At 36.5% G+C, this 18,307-nt stretch overlaps 1 protein-coding gene across 1 annotated transcript; it reads right to left on the reverse strand.

The window, feature by feature from the left end:
* Window positions 1-12,921: 12,921 nt before the first annotated feature.
* Window positions 12,922-17,840, reverse strand: LOC100747830 (vesicular acetylcholine transporter). Its single transcript, XM_012394405.3, has 2 exons — window positions 17,704-17,840; window positions 12,922-16,535 (listed from the first exon to the last, which is right to left on the reverse strand). Exon 2 carries the CDS (start codon window positions 16,374-16,376, stop codon window positions 14,628-14,630), a length of 1,749 nt encoding a protein of 582 aa, XP_012249828.1. The 5' UTR covers window positions 16,377-16,535; window positions 17,704-17,840; the 3' UTR covers window positions 12,922-14,627.
* Window positions 17,841-18,307: the final 467 nt, after the last annotated feature.

An 18,307-nucleotide genomic window follows, 5' to 3' on the forward strand; every position in this document is an offset into this window, starting at 1 on the left:
TTTAGTACTTTCCATTCAATTTCTTGAAAATATGAAAGTCATAATATAGAAAAGAAAATATAAAAGAGTTATCGAAAGAAGAAGAACATAATTTTTATATTTTTTCAAATTATAATTCCGACATTATTTTAACTAGATTGTTGAGGTTTTTTCAATGAAAATGATACCGAACATAACTGTATTCGGATAATGTTAAATTATACGAATTAAACACGATTAAGAAAAAGAAATATTGTAAAAACGAATATCATAATACTTTAGTATTTTTTATTCAATTTCTTGAAAATGTAAAAAATCCCTTTTTACGCAGAATGATGTCTTAAAAAATTTTGTTGCTTTTTCGGTTAGAAAAATAACTCCCAACATATCTCATTTACTCATTTCGCTTTTAGTGCGTCTTTATTACTGTTGGTATGTCTCACTTGTGCTCCCGGCGCAACATGAAGCGAACGAGCCGAAGAAAGATAAGCCCGAGCCTCGAGCAATTCGTGAAATACACCTGCTCGGATAATGTTCGCCACGCGAACTCGACGAGCGAACATTAACATTAACCGCTACTGCACTATGAACGGAAGGAGATAGACAGACGAAACCTAACTACAGGAGGAACAACGGAAAGAATGCTCACAGTCGATTTGCCACAGATAAAGCGAAATGCACAGAGGCTATAAGAACGAATCGTGGAAGGAAGATACAACAAGGACAAGGAAATCATAGAAGAAAACAAAGCAGAGTATTTGAATGCGAAAGATAGAGGAAGAGATCAAGCAATGATAGCAAGATTTAGATGCGGAAATGAAAAAAGAGTAAAGAGATAATAGAGAAATACAGAAGAAAATATGGAGCACTGGGAGAATACGAAGGAATAATCGGAATGAAGGATATAACAAGATACGAAATAGCAAGAGGAAAGAGAAAAGGAATGGATGAGAGGATAATCAAAGGAAGAAAGACAAAGGAGAAACAAAGCAAGGAACTAAGTTTCCTAAATTAGCAATAAGAAAAATCTTCCTTTTATTTTATCTTATAGATACTTTAACCCTCATCCGTTTCTCCTTTCTGCAGTTGTATCTTACATAGTATGTAGTACATGCTAGTATTTGAATACTTATGGAAATCTTTTATGAATATATTCTTATGAATATATTTCACAACATTTTGCAGTTTCATTGGTATCAAAATGAATTCTAATCACTTCGCTATCACGATTATATCGACACGATTTGAAGCAATTTTTGGAAATGTAGAAATTTACACGTAGAAATTACACGTAGAAATTTATACGTTTATACGTAGATATTCATTATATTTAACTCTCATTTTCGCAATTTAATGTGTCTCTCGATCATGAAATTGACACGATGGTAAAACATCAATGAAACGAAAAAATAAGTAATTAATTTTACTCTTTGTCATTTGTAGCCGTACATGAGTCAGAGGACGATGCGAATTGACGTACCAAATGTAGCGACAAACTCCGGGCAAAGCAATGTTGCCGCTACGTGCAACTGTCAACCGAAATTGAATTTAAACTTTCCGATACTCCCCCGATCAGTATAAATAAACGGACACGATCGTTAAGACAGTTAGTCTTTAGAGAAGTCAGTATCGAGCCGTCTTATCAATCAGTCTTTCTTGGATCAGTTATCAGTTAATCTTTATCGAATGTTCTTATAGTGAGTTAGTATCGAGCAATCTTTTATCAAGCGAACGATGACTAATTCTGTACTGCGAAGTTTTTAAATATATTGACTACGCTAAGTATCAACTCGTCTCGTCACTATATACACCAACACGAATAATCGTCCTCCATACATTCATATGCATTCACACTAATCTTCAGGGATATCGGATTCTATTCGTACGTAAAGATCGAGAAAGTTTCATCAAAATCGTTCTATAAATGGTAGAATGATATAAACTTTTACCGAAAAACTGTGACACGAAGGAGAGATGCTTAAGTAAACAAGGATATTTAAGTTATGTACTTGAAAGCAAGTTAATATATTTACTTTCTGTTTTGTCATATTAACATTGTTTTTCGTTTTTCTTTTTTTTTCTATCTCTTATTCGTTTAATTAATTTTTCTAAGAAAGATTGTAAACACAAACCCCCTTTTTCAAAGCCGGAAGACGAGGAAAGTAAACTACTACTACTGCTACTACTACTACCTTATCAAAGATATATTTCGCATGAGCTAATGTTCAAGAACCTATTACTCTGATGTTTTTCTAATACAAAAATCGTCAGGTGTTCCGGAAGCATTTGTCAGACAATAATGTCGCGGAAAAAAGGCTGGAGAGGAAAAGACGAGCGGTAAAGGGGGAAAATGTACGGTGGCAAAAGAAACATTGATTGAACACAGAGGGTGGCAGGTTGGTGTTGTCGAGGACCGATGAGGCGAATAATCGGATTTAGGGATTACCAGCGCTCTTCGTGTTGCCTGCAACACTGTTAGTTTAGCATCGTCATCGTTTTCAGTGATCATTAACGCGATTAGCCAGTCTGTTTTGATATTCAGAGATGTGATAATGATTTAAATCTTGCGTGAAATTGGCGACAAATTAACCTGAATTACCGCGATATATTATAGATTCTGTAAAACCAGACAATTTGTAAGACGACGAAATTCACAATTTGTTAATTGAAGACTTTTTGTAGACGGTACTGTAAGTGCCAGACATCAAATTGTTTAGCACAGAGAGGCAGCTTCTTTGACTTAAAATTACTTTCAAGGTTTGATTTGTTTTGATCGTTATAAAATCTGAAATGTTCCAAATACATCACAAAATTCTCTGTTTCTTGTACTAATGTAATCAAAATTAACTAGGAAAAGAATTGTTTTGGAAGAAAAACCTGTATGTGCTATTTTTTCGTTCTAGAGAAAACTAAATGTGCCATTCATTTAAATTTACAAGCATTGTAACTATTAATCCTGTTTCTTCTTAGACAACATGTATAAAAGCAAAAATTATATTTTTTTAAGATGTTCTTTTTATTTTTATTACAAAAGCATATTTTATAATGTGGTAAAAATTGTTATAAAATTAGTCACATTTAGTATCCACGTATTCGAGCATGTCTATTGCTTAACTTACATTGTTTTATACAGAAATAATGTTTTACGTATCAAAGGCATCACTTTTTGACACTATTCGTAATTGTTTACGAATGGAAATTGCTCTTAAATTGTATACTAAAATATCCCAGTTGGTATGTAAGATATCATACGACAAAAAACATTTTTTAATTTTTCCACTTACAGCGTTGTGTACAAGAAATCTTCAATTATCTTTTTATCTTTTTTTCTAGAGACCACGTTGTAACACGAATCTTCTTGTATTACTAACTGTTTAGAAAGGGAAATTGCACTTTAATTCTGCATTACAATATCCTTATTGGTATTTAGGACATTTTCCAATAAAAATAAGAATTTTTCAATCTTGTCATTTACAGTGTTTTCCATAAACACACTTCAATTTTTATGAAGAAAACCAAGTTACTCGACAAATTAGTATAACGTTTTGCAGATGGTATGTTCTTCTAAAATGTCACTAATAATCTTAAGAAAGCTATAATTATGGAGGGAATATCTCGATTTATCTGAAACAAAATATTTAGAATTAACCGCTTAAGTCCTGTTCTTTTTTAAGAATCCTGTCATAAAATCCTCTGAATTTTTTTTATTACTGATTTAGTAATATTCCGACGTAATAAGTTATAAGAGTGTACCTAAAACAATTTTAATTTCCTTCTTAAAAGAACGTATTATGCGTTAAAGCTAAATTCGTTGATCAAATAATGAGACTATTATATATTTAACTGTTTTAATTAATTATTGATCATTAGCAAGACAATAATACCGAAACGAAATATTTAAAATAGTAATAACAAATTACACAATTTTGAATATATTTACGTGTCATCACTCAGCTTTAATACAAAACGGTGATCCAAACAGTGCTGTATAACCGTAACGAATTCATTGAAGTCATCGGCAAGTTCGTTGAAATCTCCACAATCGTCCTCGCCACGCTTTCAATACCCTCGTTCACGTTCTCGTCGAGGAAAAGGATAATCGATACGAACTTTATACACTCCGCACCATCACCAAAGTATTGCATTCATATCCGAACAATAAGCAAACTTTCAATTTATTTTGTTTCACGACATATAAGATATTGTATTCTCTGTGAAACAAGTAGAAAAGGTGATATTTCTTCTCACACGTATGTATGTATGTATGTATGTATGTATGCATATAGTATTCTTTGCTAGAAGTACATTATTATAATTTATACTTGACTGCGTATTAATTCTATACATTGGCTGTATTGTTGTTGCACAGTTATTATTTTGTCTTTTACCCTAATTACATATAAATTTTGAGGACACAAGATATGAAAAATGAATAGATAAATGGTATTCGATGTATACGATCTTCAATGATAAACAACCAAATGATGTTAATAACAGTTTCTACATGAATAAATAGGTAAATAGTCTCTGTTATAAATTTAATACATGATCAAACATCTTATACTCCCACGTTTTAACCTACTGGCTTATAAAGAACCATTTGTATAAAATAATCAATGTTACTAGATCTCTATTAGAAATTTTAATTCAATGATGTTCTCCTTAGGAATAGGTTCGCGGAATTTTTAAGGGGAAACTTAATATATTTTTCCTAATCTTTCCTAATTGGTAAATTCGTACTATTCGTTTATACTATTCGTTGAGCTCACTAGTCAAATTTTGAGTAGTTAATTTCAGGCTTTTAATTCCCTTATGAATAAATTAACATCTAGAGTTAGAAAATAAATAGATATGCATCTCCACGTATTTTCATATGGGCTGTATTCTTAGCTAATATACACGTAATAACACATTGCAAGAGTGTTTTCATATTTGCAATGCAATACAAGCTTGTAGAATGAAAACGAAGAATATTAAATATTTACCATTTTCCAAAGAAAATATGGTTCTTCATTTTTAAAAGCTTACTACTACATATATGTTGTAGAATATTTAAGAATTCTGATTAAAATGGAGAACCTCTCAAACGTTCTAAATAAATATTGCCCCAATTGCACTAGCACCTTACTACAATGTTTATAAAATCTGATTAAAATTAAGAATATCTCAAACGTACGAAACAAATATTTTTACCAAGAATTATAGTAGCAATCCAGTGAATGCAATTGTAACTAAATATCAGCGCTCCTGAACCACAGACTATAAGCGTCCTGTCAGTAAGCATAATTTCCAAACAGGCATACATGACAATTTCGTTTCGACCTTCTAATTATCAACTACGTGAAAGCTCCCTACAAACGCAACTACGGCCAATCAATCGCTCAACATATACAACGAATAACCAGCCAAAAACTGTCAGCTATGCGAAATTTGTGAAAAATCTTGGTCGCGAAGTGGCGTTAAAAATAGAAACAGATCGATACCCTTGTCTTAGAAACGTACGCGAGGGGGGAATAACTTTAATGTAGGACAACATGCGATCATAGCTCAAACAACGCCCTGAATTAAACAGCGCGCGACAGGTTCGCAGGTGGTGGCAAAGGTCGCGATCGATATCGCGCTCGTCCAACGGCTATCGATATTATTTAAGTCTAATTACCAGCTAGATCGATATCTCGAATGGTGAACGAGCGGAGCACTCGTTATATATCAGGGGAGTTTCCAGCGTATCCAGGCTAGTCCACCACCCCTCGAATGGCTTGTTCCCCAAGCACGCACCCCAATCGATGTGCCTACCCTCTCAGCCGCGCCCTAATATAAATATTATTACACTTTGATGGGGTTAGGTTGACATTGGGCCCCGCAGACATCCCATCAATGCGTTCTCGCCTCCCTCTTCCGCCTGCACGCTTTATACTTGCTTTTTCATTAGGCCCGAATTCCGCGTGGCGCGTGCCGTTACTTTCGCCGACTTAAGCCTCGCTCGATATCCCTGCGAGTCGTTTAAATATTTCACGGCTGAACGTTCTGTCGACCATTCAACGGAGAACCTGCAAGAGTCGCTTCGAGCAAGCTTAATATCGTTTAATGCACCTTAGGACAGTGTCTTAATTTTGTTGCTATGAAAATGATCGAAGGAAGTAGCTTGCTTGGAAATAAATTTGTACCCAATTGCGTAAAATGCAGTGAGTTTGTTAGAAACTTCGGTTTTTAGTTTTAGTGTTGTCCGAAATTGGGAAAAGATGAAAATGTTCCTACAAAGTCCTATAGCGATATTAGTGTACAAATCTTTTCTTGTATTACTTTCGCCGACAGAAAACGAGGAAAGGAAAGAATTACTATATGAATTCAGCGATGATTTCTAACTTTTTCTTTTTATAAAACTATTTGTAGAATGCTGTAAAAATATACTTTATACGCTTCCATAGTGTTCGAACAAAGAAGCATTATATTTACGTTGGGAAAATTTTAAATTGATACTTGAAGATTACAAATAGCGAGTATATGATAATTTGAATAGAAATTGTAATCCAATCGATGCAGAATTAAGTTATAAGTTGATTATAATTGTTTCAATCTGTACGAATGTTCCATAATGAGTATTAAACGAGCGTTATGTAATTTATTCATATATCTAGGGGTTGTCAGTCCTGTACTGGCTTTGGTGCCCAAATACCAAGCCTAAAATTATTACCAGCAAACCAAATGGAAACAATCAATACTGTTTAATGAATACCACTGCAGTCGGTGTAGGATAGCAGACAGTCGTACAATTTCACATTTTCTACGATGCACAGAAATGCTTGGACGTTTACGGAAACATTTTACGAATATCTTATCTGTGTTTTACAAAATGTTTTGAAATTTTGTTAATATTGTAATAAGACTAGATCATCATAATTATATTCGTGAAGTCTGAAACAAATCCCAAAGTGTACATAAAGATGGAAAGATATTCATTTCTAATAGCAATGCTAATGAAACTTTTAAGCGTTTTGTGTAACACGTAAGGATCACATGAAAATAATACGATAAGTCCACGTTTATTGATTTTCTGTCTTGTATGTTGGATAGCAATTAAAAAAGAACATTGCAATATAAGACAATTGATAAGGGAGAGAACCTTGTAGATTCGAAAGTGGAAGTGTAAGTAACTTTTGAAAATAGGTGATAAATCCATAATATTTCGTAAGAAACAAATATGTACTAGTTTAATTGTTATGTTAGTTTAACTCGATTAATATTCAGCCCGCATGACTAATATCTACGATGTTTCTTAAATGTTCATAAAGGGTAACAAAACACGTTTTTAATTAAAAAAGAAAAGAATGCAAAGATAGCGTTGATATCGAATTGGTTGACAACATGTTCTCTCCAAAAAATTCAAACATAATTTTCTGCACCTCAAATATATTTCAAATTATGAACATATTTCAAAATAAACACAAATCTTCTATTAATTTTTTTTTTTATTCAATCAATCAACAACTTTTCTTTGCGAATGAACCGTAACATTCTCGACGGTACATGGCAAACGTTTCAACGCAACAAGTCATTCGGAACGATAAAACACTGGGCTCGCTACGAAACTAATAAATGATCATTGACGTGTTAAAGAACACAACTCATGGTATTCTTTGGTAACAATGACATCTTTAATAACCGGTTCAACAACATTACAATATCATAGGTTTCAAGTACATACGCAGTTCGACACTTGATTCTTTTAAATATACATACATACATACATGTGTGTTTCGCTGTGTACGTCATCAATCCAACTGTGTATCTTTGTTTTTCTTCTGTGTACGATGTTATTAGACTCATGTACCGTGTACCGCCAAATATATTCGTGTATATATACTCGTTAGTGTGTGCACGTGCGTTTAGCTTCGGTGTATGTATATACACACCAGAAGTGCTGGTATATCGGAACCCTGACACTATTTTTCTTTTCTTCCTTTGTGTTCGTTTAAACAGTCTCAAAGTGTATTACTCAAGAACAGATTAGAACAGATTGACGCAAGGATAATAGAAGTTTTCGCATGTACAAGATATTTTGAATAATATTGTACCTTCTATAATTACGTTAAGCTGCACCACGTGGTTGAGATTGAAATTTGAAAAAACTTCAACTTTGAGCAAATATACATCGATTTGATACTAATCAGCAGATTCGTTATACTGTTTGAAGGTATAGGCGTGCAAATGTATTCAAATTAAAAACAGAAATCCTTGCCAGCTCGATACACCAAATCTTTCCAAACTAATACAAAGTGTATTAAATCTCAGATATAGCAAAATCTTTTCAAAATTGAAGAACGATTACAAAACATTACGTTTTCTTTAAATTTCTCTAAAAACAAAAAAGAAAAAATGAAAGTATTAAAAAATAGGAACTCCCATTAATTTTGCATCAATCCAACGTTAGCAACGCGATGGCCTTCTTAATTTACGGTTAAGACGTGTACGTAGTTCTACTAGTGTTCGAGTTTTTTTTTATCCGTTTTATGCGATACCGCGCGATAAAGGTAGGTAATGAACACGCGAAATTGAGAAAAATATCGCGAGCAACCTAAATGCTTGTCCGCACTGTTCTACGCAATGACCTTTGCCCGTTCACCTGACGGACACAGCCGCACCCAACATTTTCTTTTCATTTCTGTTTGATATTTCTTCCTTCGTGTTCTTCTCTGCATTTAGATCACTCGCCCTCGCGCCATCAACACACACAAACGATATAATACATATAGGCGAGATATACATATACGCAGTATATACTCCCTCGCATGGAAAAAGGGAGGGAGATTGCTATAATATCATCTTTTTTTCTTTTCTCTTTTTAATATATTCGCGCACGTGTAACGTATTTACAAGAAAGGAAAGAAGCTACGAGTACGTGTGTTACGCGCCTATACGTAAATATTATATTATTTACGTATACGTATATATAACTGTGATAGAATTTTGCGATGTAGGTACGCGCAACGCCATGCACGACAGTTATCGTTTGCTTTCGACAACGCGAATCCGTTTTACGAAAAAAAGGGATATCTCCGATCATCTTCTATGTATATAGGATTATATGTATAGAACATGTTTTACTTGTACAATATATTTTAGATATCTCCTATATAATATTATATGTTATATATATATACATAATACGTACACAATACGATATAATATTATATAACTTCGGTATAATAATTTAAATTATAATGCACGCAGAAAACGAGCGCTGCGAAGTAGCAGAATTTTGTCCCGTGAATTCTCGATAGACTACTGTACAAATTTAGCGAAAATAGGGGCAAAATTCGTTGTATAGCCGCAATACGCAACAGATTAAACACAGAATATGCTAATATCGAATATGAAATATACAAATGCAAAGTAATTTATATGTTGCAATATCAAAACTTAATAAAACAAGGATAAAGAATTTAACTGTGTAATAAATTGTGAAACTTATCAAAACAATAACGAAGACAACCCTTGTCAAATTTTACCACCTTTTAGATACTAATCCATTCTAATAGTTAGAAGTTGAACTCACAACACGGTGGAATCGATATTATGAAATATGATACGATATATATTATGATCTATGTTTTGACTTATCGTCGAATGAAAAGTAACTGCTTTTTTAAAATCCTCTGTCACGACCTTTACGACCTCATGATTTAACTAGAAGTATTTCTTCTGCGATATAATTGCAGGTACACCTATAAGAACTATGTAATGCAACGAATATTTTGTTAAAGAGGATATTGAAATATATCGAACAGAAATTCTTGAGAAAGACAAACATGGACAACGATCCTCTCTGTTATAAGTCCTTGCGCAATATATCTGATAAAGGAGGAACAGATGCCGTCTTTATATTCCTAAACATTACCAAGTATAATAATGCACTACCATTATTCTTTATATCTAACTCAAGGGACAATATTCCGACACTTCACCACAACAAACTCTATTGTTGCGACCTTCAGAAAGTTGCAACAACTGCAACATATGTACACATCACCGTGGCAAAGTCTACAATAGTCAACCAATTCTAAAGGACCAAACAAAGAACTTTTCTCAAACGAACTTAAGTGAGAATGCTATCCACGTAAATCACGGCACAACGATTTCTCTCGAGAATCGATCATTCATCACTCAACGATAACCATCGGCAAGCGACACGTTGTTATTTCATCGACCATTACGCTAAGATCGATAATAATAGAGGCCAGCTCATAGAAACGAAATTATCAATGCGAGTATAGGCATGTTCCTAACAAAGCTGCGTGTCACGAAATATGACAGGTTATATATCGGTCGATCCCTTTTAACGCGCAGATTATGAAAATATTACGTTATGAATACTAATATCAGTACTGAAATATTTCATCGTAGAAATATTCGTAGTGTAATCAATTATAATCGATCGTAATTGATTGTTATAAATCATGTTATAAATAAAATATTTATTACTCGAGGAAGTTATTAGTTCCTTAATCAATACATCTGAAAAACCAATATATCTTTGTAATCGGTTTATCAGTATCATTTCACTCACCCGTATTTATAAATAACAATTTTTATATTTTCTTATTTTACTCGTGGAAATGCCTAGGTTGATGCATAACACGTTATATTTCGTAAAACGTAGATCTGCTAGGAATGTGTCTGAATATATGTATATATACTATGCATTTATATATGTATGTGTATATATGTATAATCATTTTATTATCACGAGATAGAATTTTCGTCTCAACTACGGAACAAAAAATACGAAAACTGCGACCGCCTATGGCGTAAATGTAAATATAATTACGTATCTAAAGTTTCTATGCTGCTTTGACTCGAGTATACGTAATCATCGAAGTCGGGAGATTTAGGTACGGTTCTGCGTTACGAATTTCACAACAACGGGAGAGAAGGTAAAAACTTGAAAGTTCAGGCACTGTAAACTCAAAGCACTCACGACGATTAATTGAAAGGACGCGACGAACGAGAAGCGGGTTGACGACTCGACCACGGTTCCTCGACAAAGTATCGCCACTGACATGCATACCATTGACACGAGATCCCGTGAAACCGCGTGAGAAGCTAGATCGCGGCCATATTGTGACTTCAGTACGTAGCGCCAATATCGTTCGATCGGTGTACTTCGTTCTTCTGTACTTCCCTTTGCCCTCGTAGTACGTCGTGTCTATTAGCGACGAAGTGTTAATGCTGCGAGGTTGAAGTGAAAGACAGAAAAGGCGGAGTGCACCGATTGAACGACATCGACGTTACATACTAAAGTCATAATGTGGTCACGATCAAATTGTTTCATGCAATTTTACGAAATCTCGTATCGACAGTATTACAGTATACAATGACAACCCGCTAAATATCGCGCGGTATTCTTGTCGTGAACGCGCTTCGAATCCTCGGGCTGTCGGTCGTCGTGACCTTGATTTCGACCGGAAATCGTCGAATCATTTTCGAATCGCGCGCACTGTCGTCGACGACACGTCGTTTCTATGTACGTTCGTTTTCTCGCGACGTCTCTGAGTATTGACGAGTAGGTACGAACATGCGATGGACACGAGCGTAAAATTTAACGAGCCTCTAAAACACGCGCCTCCTCGCCACTGCTTCCTAGAAACCGATCTAACTTAAGATAACAACCGCGATCGTTTGTTTCTTTTTCCTTTTCTTTTTGACAAATAAATGGGAAATGCGAGATTTTTTGTCTGAGATTGATCGACGTGTGAAAACGGAAGCAAATGGATTTTATCTATTAAAAGATAGATATCTGAAAACGTTGTTTGTTAGGTTGTTCGAAAGATTTGTAGCGAAGGTTAAGAAACATTTGAAGGATATGTATTTTTACACAACTGGTATTTTATCAGTATTAGTATTAGTATTAGTATTTAGAATAATATACGCAGCGAATAATATATGTGCCTTTTAAGGAATACCGATAAAAACATTTTCGGTAATGAATTCTCCCAAGTGATCTTTACAGACTTCTAGAATATTAAAAATCTTGCCTATATGTTTTGAATAAACTTTATAGCAAGTTTTGTAAAAATGGAATCATACTATATTCGACGAATGAGAAAGATAGAAATGAACATTTTAACTAAGATCCAAAATTTCTCACTTGCTCTTCGTATATGAACCTGTCAGAAGCCAAGTTGATCGACTCCATAATTCGAAACGTGGAAAAAGAACTATAATTTCAAATATTATCTTTTAACATTCTCTTTGTGTTAAATAAATTCATGAAAATAAGTCATTTGTTTCTTAAGATACTAATCTTAATTATGTATCTGGTTCATGAAATAGAAAACTTCGTAAAAAGTGAACTTTCATGTCCAACCAAGGACCAGTACTTCATCATCTGATATGTGTTAGCTAATAAAAACACTACAAACTTTCCGAACAGCCCAATAACCTTCGCTTGGCCAATGGCGGATGAGAATAAAAAAGAACTTAATTGTCTCGATAAAAGAATTTCGAAGGACTCGTAAAGCTTTACGTGCGAGCCGCTGGCACACGATAATAGTTAAATACGTGTGTGTGTGTGTGTGTGTGTGTGCGTGTGCGTGTATGTGTATGTATACATATATATATATATATATATACACACACACCCATACGCACACATATAATATGCATGGAAATGTAGGTCTACGTATTATCTAAATATTGCACGATTTTCCACGACGAATCAAACGAACGAGATTCGAACGGAAGTGTTTCTACATACAAAACTAAGCTCATGAAAATACAGATATGTAGCATCCAATATTACTTCACTCTTGAGATATAATTGCCCTATCAATACTGTTGACAAAGTACTAAAAAACTGCTAACTCAGCTAACTAATTAGAGTCTTTTTGATGTTCATTAAATCGTAAATTATAAATATCAAATTGTATAAAATTTCAGATCTTTACCATTAATGATTAATCAGCGAATTTAACATTCCGATGCTTCGACGCGATCCAACTAATATCGTCCAACTCAATGTTCCTTAGTATTTGTTTGTTCTGCGTTCGACGTTTTAATTTGTGAATTTTAATTAATGAAAATTAAAACAACACTAATGAAATACTTAATTCTTAATGATAATAAATAAAATCGAAGAAGAATGATATGTTATTACGCGTTGTAACAGTCGCAACGTACTTTGCCAATATCATTATACATCACGTTTAAAGAAAACTTACTTCTTCCTTACCGTACACATTATCTATACAATTACCTACATGAAAGCTTCGATAATTACTAATTTGACGCCTTAATTAGTGATATGATACTTCGGTTCAACAATGAAATGCAAACGAAACGAATAAAAACTGAGGATTTGCCGATGTTCGTGGCAATTCGCGAGCAAAGGTCCTTGTTGAGGGGAAGCCTCCGTTGCGATTATGTTCTTTTCAACTCGGCCCACGAGATGTGGACGAATGTGATTCTCCATCTTCTTGGATCATACCTCTCTTCTTTGTTCTCTCTTAATTTTTCGCTGACCACTTTCGGTAAGAATTTGTCATTCTAAACATTTCGACTTTTGCACGTTGCAATTGAAAGTGACGACTTTGTTTCACTACATTCTAGCTGCTTTTACTTGTCATATAGAATTGGATATGTTTAGGAAACCTGATTTTATGGTATTCGATTTATATTTTTCGCTGTCAACACGATGACTGTTGTTTACGATGTATTATTAACATAACTCATAATTTCAAAAATATCTATTAGATTATGTTTAAAATACGCGGCAAGTTTCAAATGTTTCGTGTTAATTATAAGTAAATTTAAAATTATTTAAATTTCATACTGATATTATTAATTACTACACGTGTAGAAAATTACACTACGTTAAGTTTCAAATTAATTCTTGTTACAAATGTTTTTATTAACTTCCTAATATTCATTTAATAAGCAGCTAAATGAATTTACTGAACTTAACTACTGAATTAACTGAACTACTGAAACTTTATATAGAATAAAGATTCAAAAAAAAAAAAAATATAAATCAAAAGACAGAGAAAAGATGGTAAAACGAATTGTAAAATAGTAAAACCTGGGACACAGTCATCGAGTTAATGGCAACTGATATGTCAAGTACCAATCACGTTCCTTCATGATTTATAAACACTACTTTTTTCGTAATTTCATCATCGTTCCCTTCGCATCTAGTTCCGTCGAAGAAACGATCGCCTCTCGAATAAAAAATACTGATCCGTAAGACCGATTTAAATTTCCCGACACTACCACTGCGAATGATCCCAAGACCATCGTCGAATATTACGCGAGCATAGAACTCCGCGGTGTACTTTCTAGAGATATAGCTCCGAAACATCTCGAAGTAATCATCGTTCTGGAAGTCGACACGGCCCCCTTCGATAATTCGTAACCACAAGATGACGAGACGTCGATGCACTTGGTGAAATCACCGAAAGAGAACGAACGTTGCGATCGCTATAATTCGCAGAGGATCGTCAATACGCGTGCGACAGCTAACATTCTTGACAATTGGAAGCCTATCTCGAAGACTATTTCGCGATATTCGTGACGTGACGCGAAAGTAGCCTGTAGATTCGATGGTGAACGATCACGAATACCCGATAAACTACGCAGCCTCGTCGATCATATTAATACATTCCTTGTCTGAATGGATTGCTATCGCCGGAAGGCTTCTGATCGACGTTAGGAGGTCTCCTGAATGGATTCACATCTACTTGACCTGCTGCCTGCGGCTCTTGTCCGTAAGGTCTCTGTTGGGCGTAACCCATAGGCTGTTGGCCGTAATTAGCCGGTTGCTCATACATAGGTGGCTGTTCGTAACCTGTTGGAGCTTGAGTGTATCCGGAGGCATTAATATTCTGCCCGTATCCACTCTGATCGTAAGTCTGTCCAGCTTGGTAATTTTGATCGTAGCCTTGATCCACGTTCGTCTCCATACGCGTTTGATTCAGATGATTGCCTACTTCGCCGGAGAGCGGCCTCTGCTCTTGCAACACGTACGTCTGGTACTCCTTGTCGGGTGGATTTTGCATGAGAACGTCCGCCTCGTCCTGGAACGGTTTGAAGTCGTAGATGTGCCTCAGATACATGAGTACAGGTGCGTACATTAGATTGGAAAGGGCTATGCCGATATTTAAAGCTGTGAAACCGATCGCCTCTACGACACCACCGGCTATGATAGGTCCCACCGCATACGCCACGCTATACGAGATGTCAGCTATAGCGTAGATGCTACCATATACGGAGACGTATCTCACGTCCACCAAGTAACCCAGAGTTGGCAACAATGCAGTGTCGATGAGAGCTATACCGAAACAAATTCCGCAGAGTGGAATCATAAGAACCCAGTAAGATCTGCAGAATGGTATTATGAAGCAACATAGGCCTTCCAACGCGAGGCCAGAGGCAGCCATCAGCCATTGATGTTGAGGATACTGTTTGGCCATCTTGACCGTTATCACGACGCCGAACACGTGAGGGAAGAACGCGGGTAACCAAATCATTCCCATTTTCCAGTTGTCGCGAGTTATGTTATCCTCCATCCATAACGAAATAGTGGGTTCCAGAAAGGCCAACGCGACGTTGGACATCATCAGAGCGCCCGCGCATACTGCGATGTAAGGATCTATGAGCAGCCGCCAGATCGGTATCATTTGTTTATGTTCCTTCTGGCTGTCTTTCACTTGTTCTTTTAGCGGCTTCATTACCAATAAAAGCATTATTCCGTCTGCTAAACTGATGAAAGCGAGTATCAGAAAGGGCACCTCTTTGCCCGCGAACTGATAAAGAGCACCGCCAAAGGGTGGAGCTACCAGACACCCGAAACTAATGAAGGCTAACGCGATACCAAGGGCTTTCGAGCGTTCTGACTCTTCCGTGTAACGATCTGCTATCATAGCCAAGCCACTGGTATCCGCAAACGCCGAACCCACTCCCTGCAGACTTCTGGCGAAGAACAGGACACCGTAGCTTCGGCCGCAAGCGAAAACAGCCGTAGACAGGAACATTATACAAAGTCCTATCATCATGGGTATATCGTAACCGATTCTGTCTATGAGAGCGCCAGAAAATGGATTCACCATTAGTTGAACGATAGCTTTCGATGCAAATAACACTCCTGTGGCTGAATCTTGACCATGATGCGAAGGCGGCCCCGTTGCGTTCACCTCTTCCTCCACGTCCCCAAACGCACCGATGTACTTGAGATAATCAGGTATGATCGGCACTATCACCATATACAGCATGTTATCGAGTAACAGAGCTATCGACACGATAATCAGAACTAGCTTCCGTTGAGCTTTCGGTTCCTGCAACTTGGTCCACACGATCTCCTTGAGCTCGCTGAACTCAATGTTGAGTATCGGTATCGTCGTCATGGTGGTTGCTTTAGATATCCGCCTTTAATAGATCAGCAACGGCTTCCAGGGTCTAGCGAGAGCAACTAATCGCGATCACTTGATGCGACCTTGGGAGTGATCGTGACGAAGAAATCGTCGCGATTTGGGCGGCGCGCATCAGGCCGGGCCGGGGGTAACCTACAACAGATCACCGAGTTGGCACGGTTAGCTCCCGAAATCTTCCTACGATCAATGTGTTTTTATTTTCTCTTCCCGTTCTTTTTATCTTTCGTTTGATATTTTAATAGCAATCTCCCATTTTCCCTGGGTTATATAATTCACCAGGCGGAACATTTGTTACGGGATTTTCTTTGCACCGTGGGCCAATGGATAATTTCTTTTTGATAAATTCGAAAGAAAGGGGAGCCCTGACCCGGCCTGATCGCCGCTTACCGATTCATCCCACCCCAACCCGACCTTTTACGATCGTCGACAGCATGGACGAGCTTGTCTTCGTTTGATGAAGGTTTTCACTCCGTTTACCAACCACGCGTCGTCTAGTTGATTCCTCGGTTGCTTCTGGTGGGTATAGAAGTGAACATGATACCGGGTGGAGGCTCCCCCTCGATAAGGCAGCACGATCTGAACCTAGCTACCTATGTCTGGTATTGCGTATCGTGTTACGAGAGATAAAAACACGGGGTCTCGCCAGCGAAACGAGGGTGAAGGTCGAGTTGTGGATGGTATGGCTTTACTCTATAAATGGGCTGCGTGGTAATTATTTAATGAACCTTGCTAGGCAAGGAAAGACAGCAGCTGAACGCGTGTTGTGTACGTTCTGATGCGAAAACAAAGCTCGATTTAATACCCCTTCGATATCTGCCTCTTCTGCGTATCGATAAAACATTCAGTGCCAAGAACAGAAGGTTCCGTTTCGTTGGAATAGCTTGAATTAAAGATAGGATTCTTATGGAAATACCGAGAAAGAATAAATTATTACAATGCACACGTCAGAGCTTTCCGATTATTTCACAGTTATCCAAAGACAAACGTAATCTCGTTACAGATATTAAACGCGTGTTTAATCCGAATTATCGTCAAGCGTCGTCGTGTCTCGTTTGAGACGCTAAACACCGCGTCTCTGCCAGACCAGAACGGATTAATTATTTCCGTCAAACGATCATTCGTAAACCGACGTCCCTCTCAACGTCGTTCGATGCGTGTCCGCACCCTCGTTTATTAATTACGATGACTGGTTGGCGAGCAGGGAACCGTAACTTCGTCAACGATCGTAACGAGCCTCCATAGTCGCGTACAGCTTGACGGCGAGGGGAACGCCGTGCACTGAGAAAATTTGTAAACTTACCAGAGTTATTGGCGAATTTCTGCCTGAGGGAACTGGCGAGGCGTTGAGGACTCGCCAGACTAGGAAGTCCGGCGAACAAACTGCTCAATTTTGAGGCGACGTCCGGTCCGGTCTCGGCCCTCGAGCCGTTCACCGACTCCTTAGCTTCTTGCGTCCCCGGGCCCTCCACCTTTTCAGCCGAATTTGCAACCGAACCTGAAACAGCAGACGTAATATTCCATCTTCAAAAATATTAATTTAAAATTTTTAATGTTTCATACTATCAAATATTTTAACATCTTGTTTAATAAAAAGTATTTATACATTTTAGAAAATAATTTTCTATATATCGAAGTAAGTTAGTACGCTACTAATATTCTGTTATGATAGTGATAGACAAGAAACAGCGGATTCACTAGTTTATATCCTATAGTCCTCGAGTTCTTTGCTTAAGATTTCTCAAAAGTAAAAGTATTTAATATTTCCAAATTCTTTCCATGATTCCTTAATAAGAAGTTAAGTTTTATTAATTGTCTTTTAATAATATGTGAATATTGAAGTAATTTGACAAGATACAGTTAGCCTAGTAATGCATATTCCATGGCCTTCAAGTTGTTTGCTTAAG

Source organism: Bombus impatiens, unplaced genomic scaffold (assembly GCF_000188095.3).
Source record: "Bombus impatiens unplaced genomic scaffold, BIMP_2.2 scf_0013, whole genome shotgun sequence".
NCBI classification, from domain to species: domain Eukaryota; kingdom Metazoa; phylum Arthropoda; class Insecta; order Hymenoptera; family Apidae; genus Bombus; species Bombus impatiens.

What these genes read in the sequence shown, in the direction of transcription:
- LOC100747830 (XM_012394405.3), bottom strand. Translation starts at nt 16,376, where the DNA reads ATGACGACGATACCGATACTCAACATTGAGTTCAGCGAGCTCAAGGAG.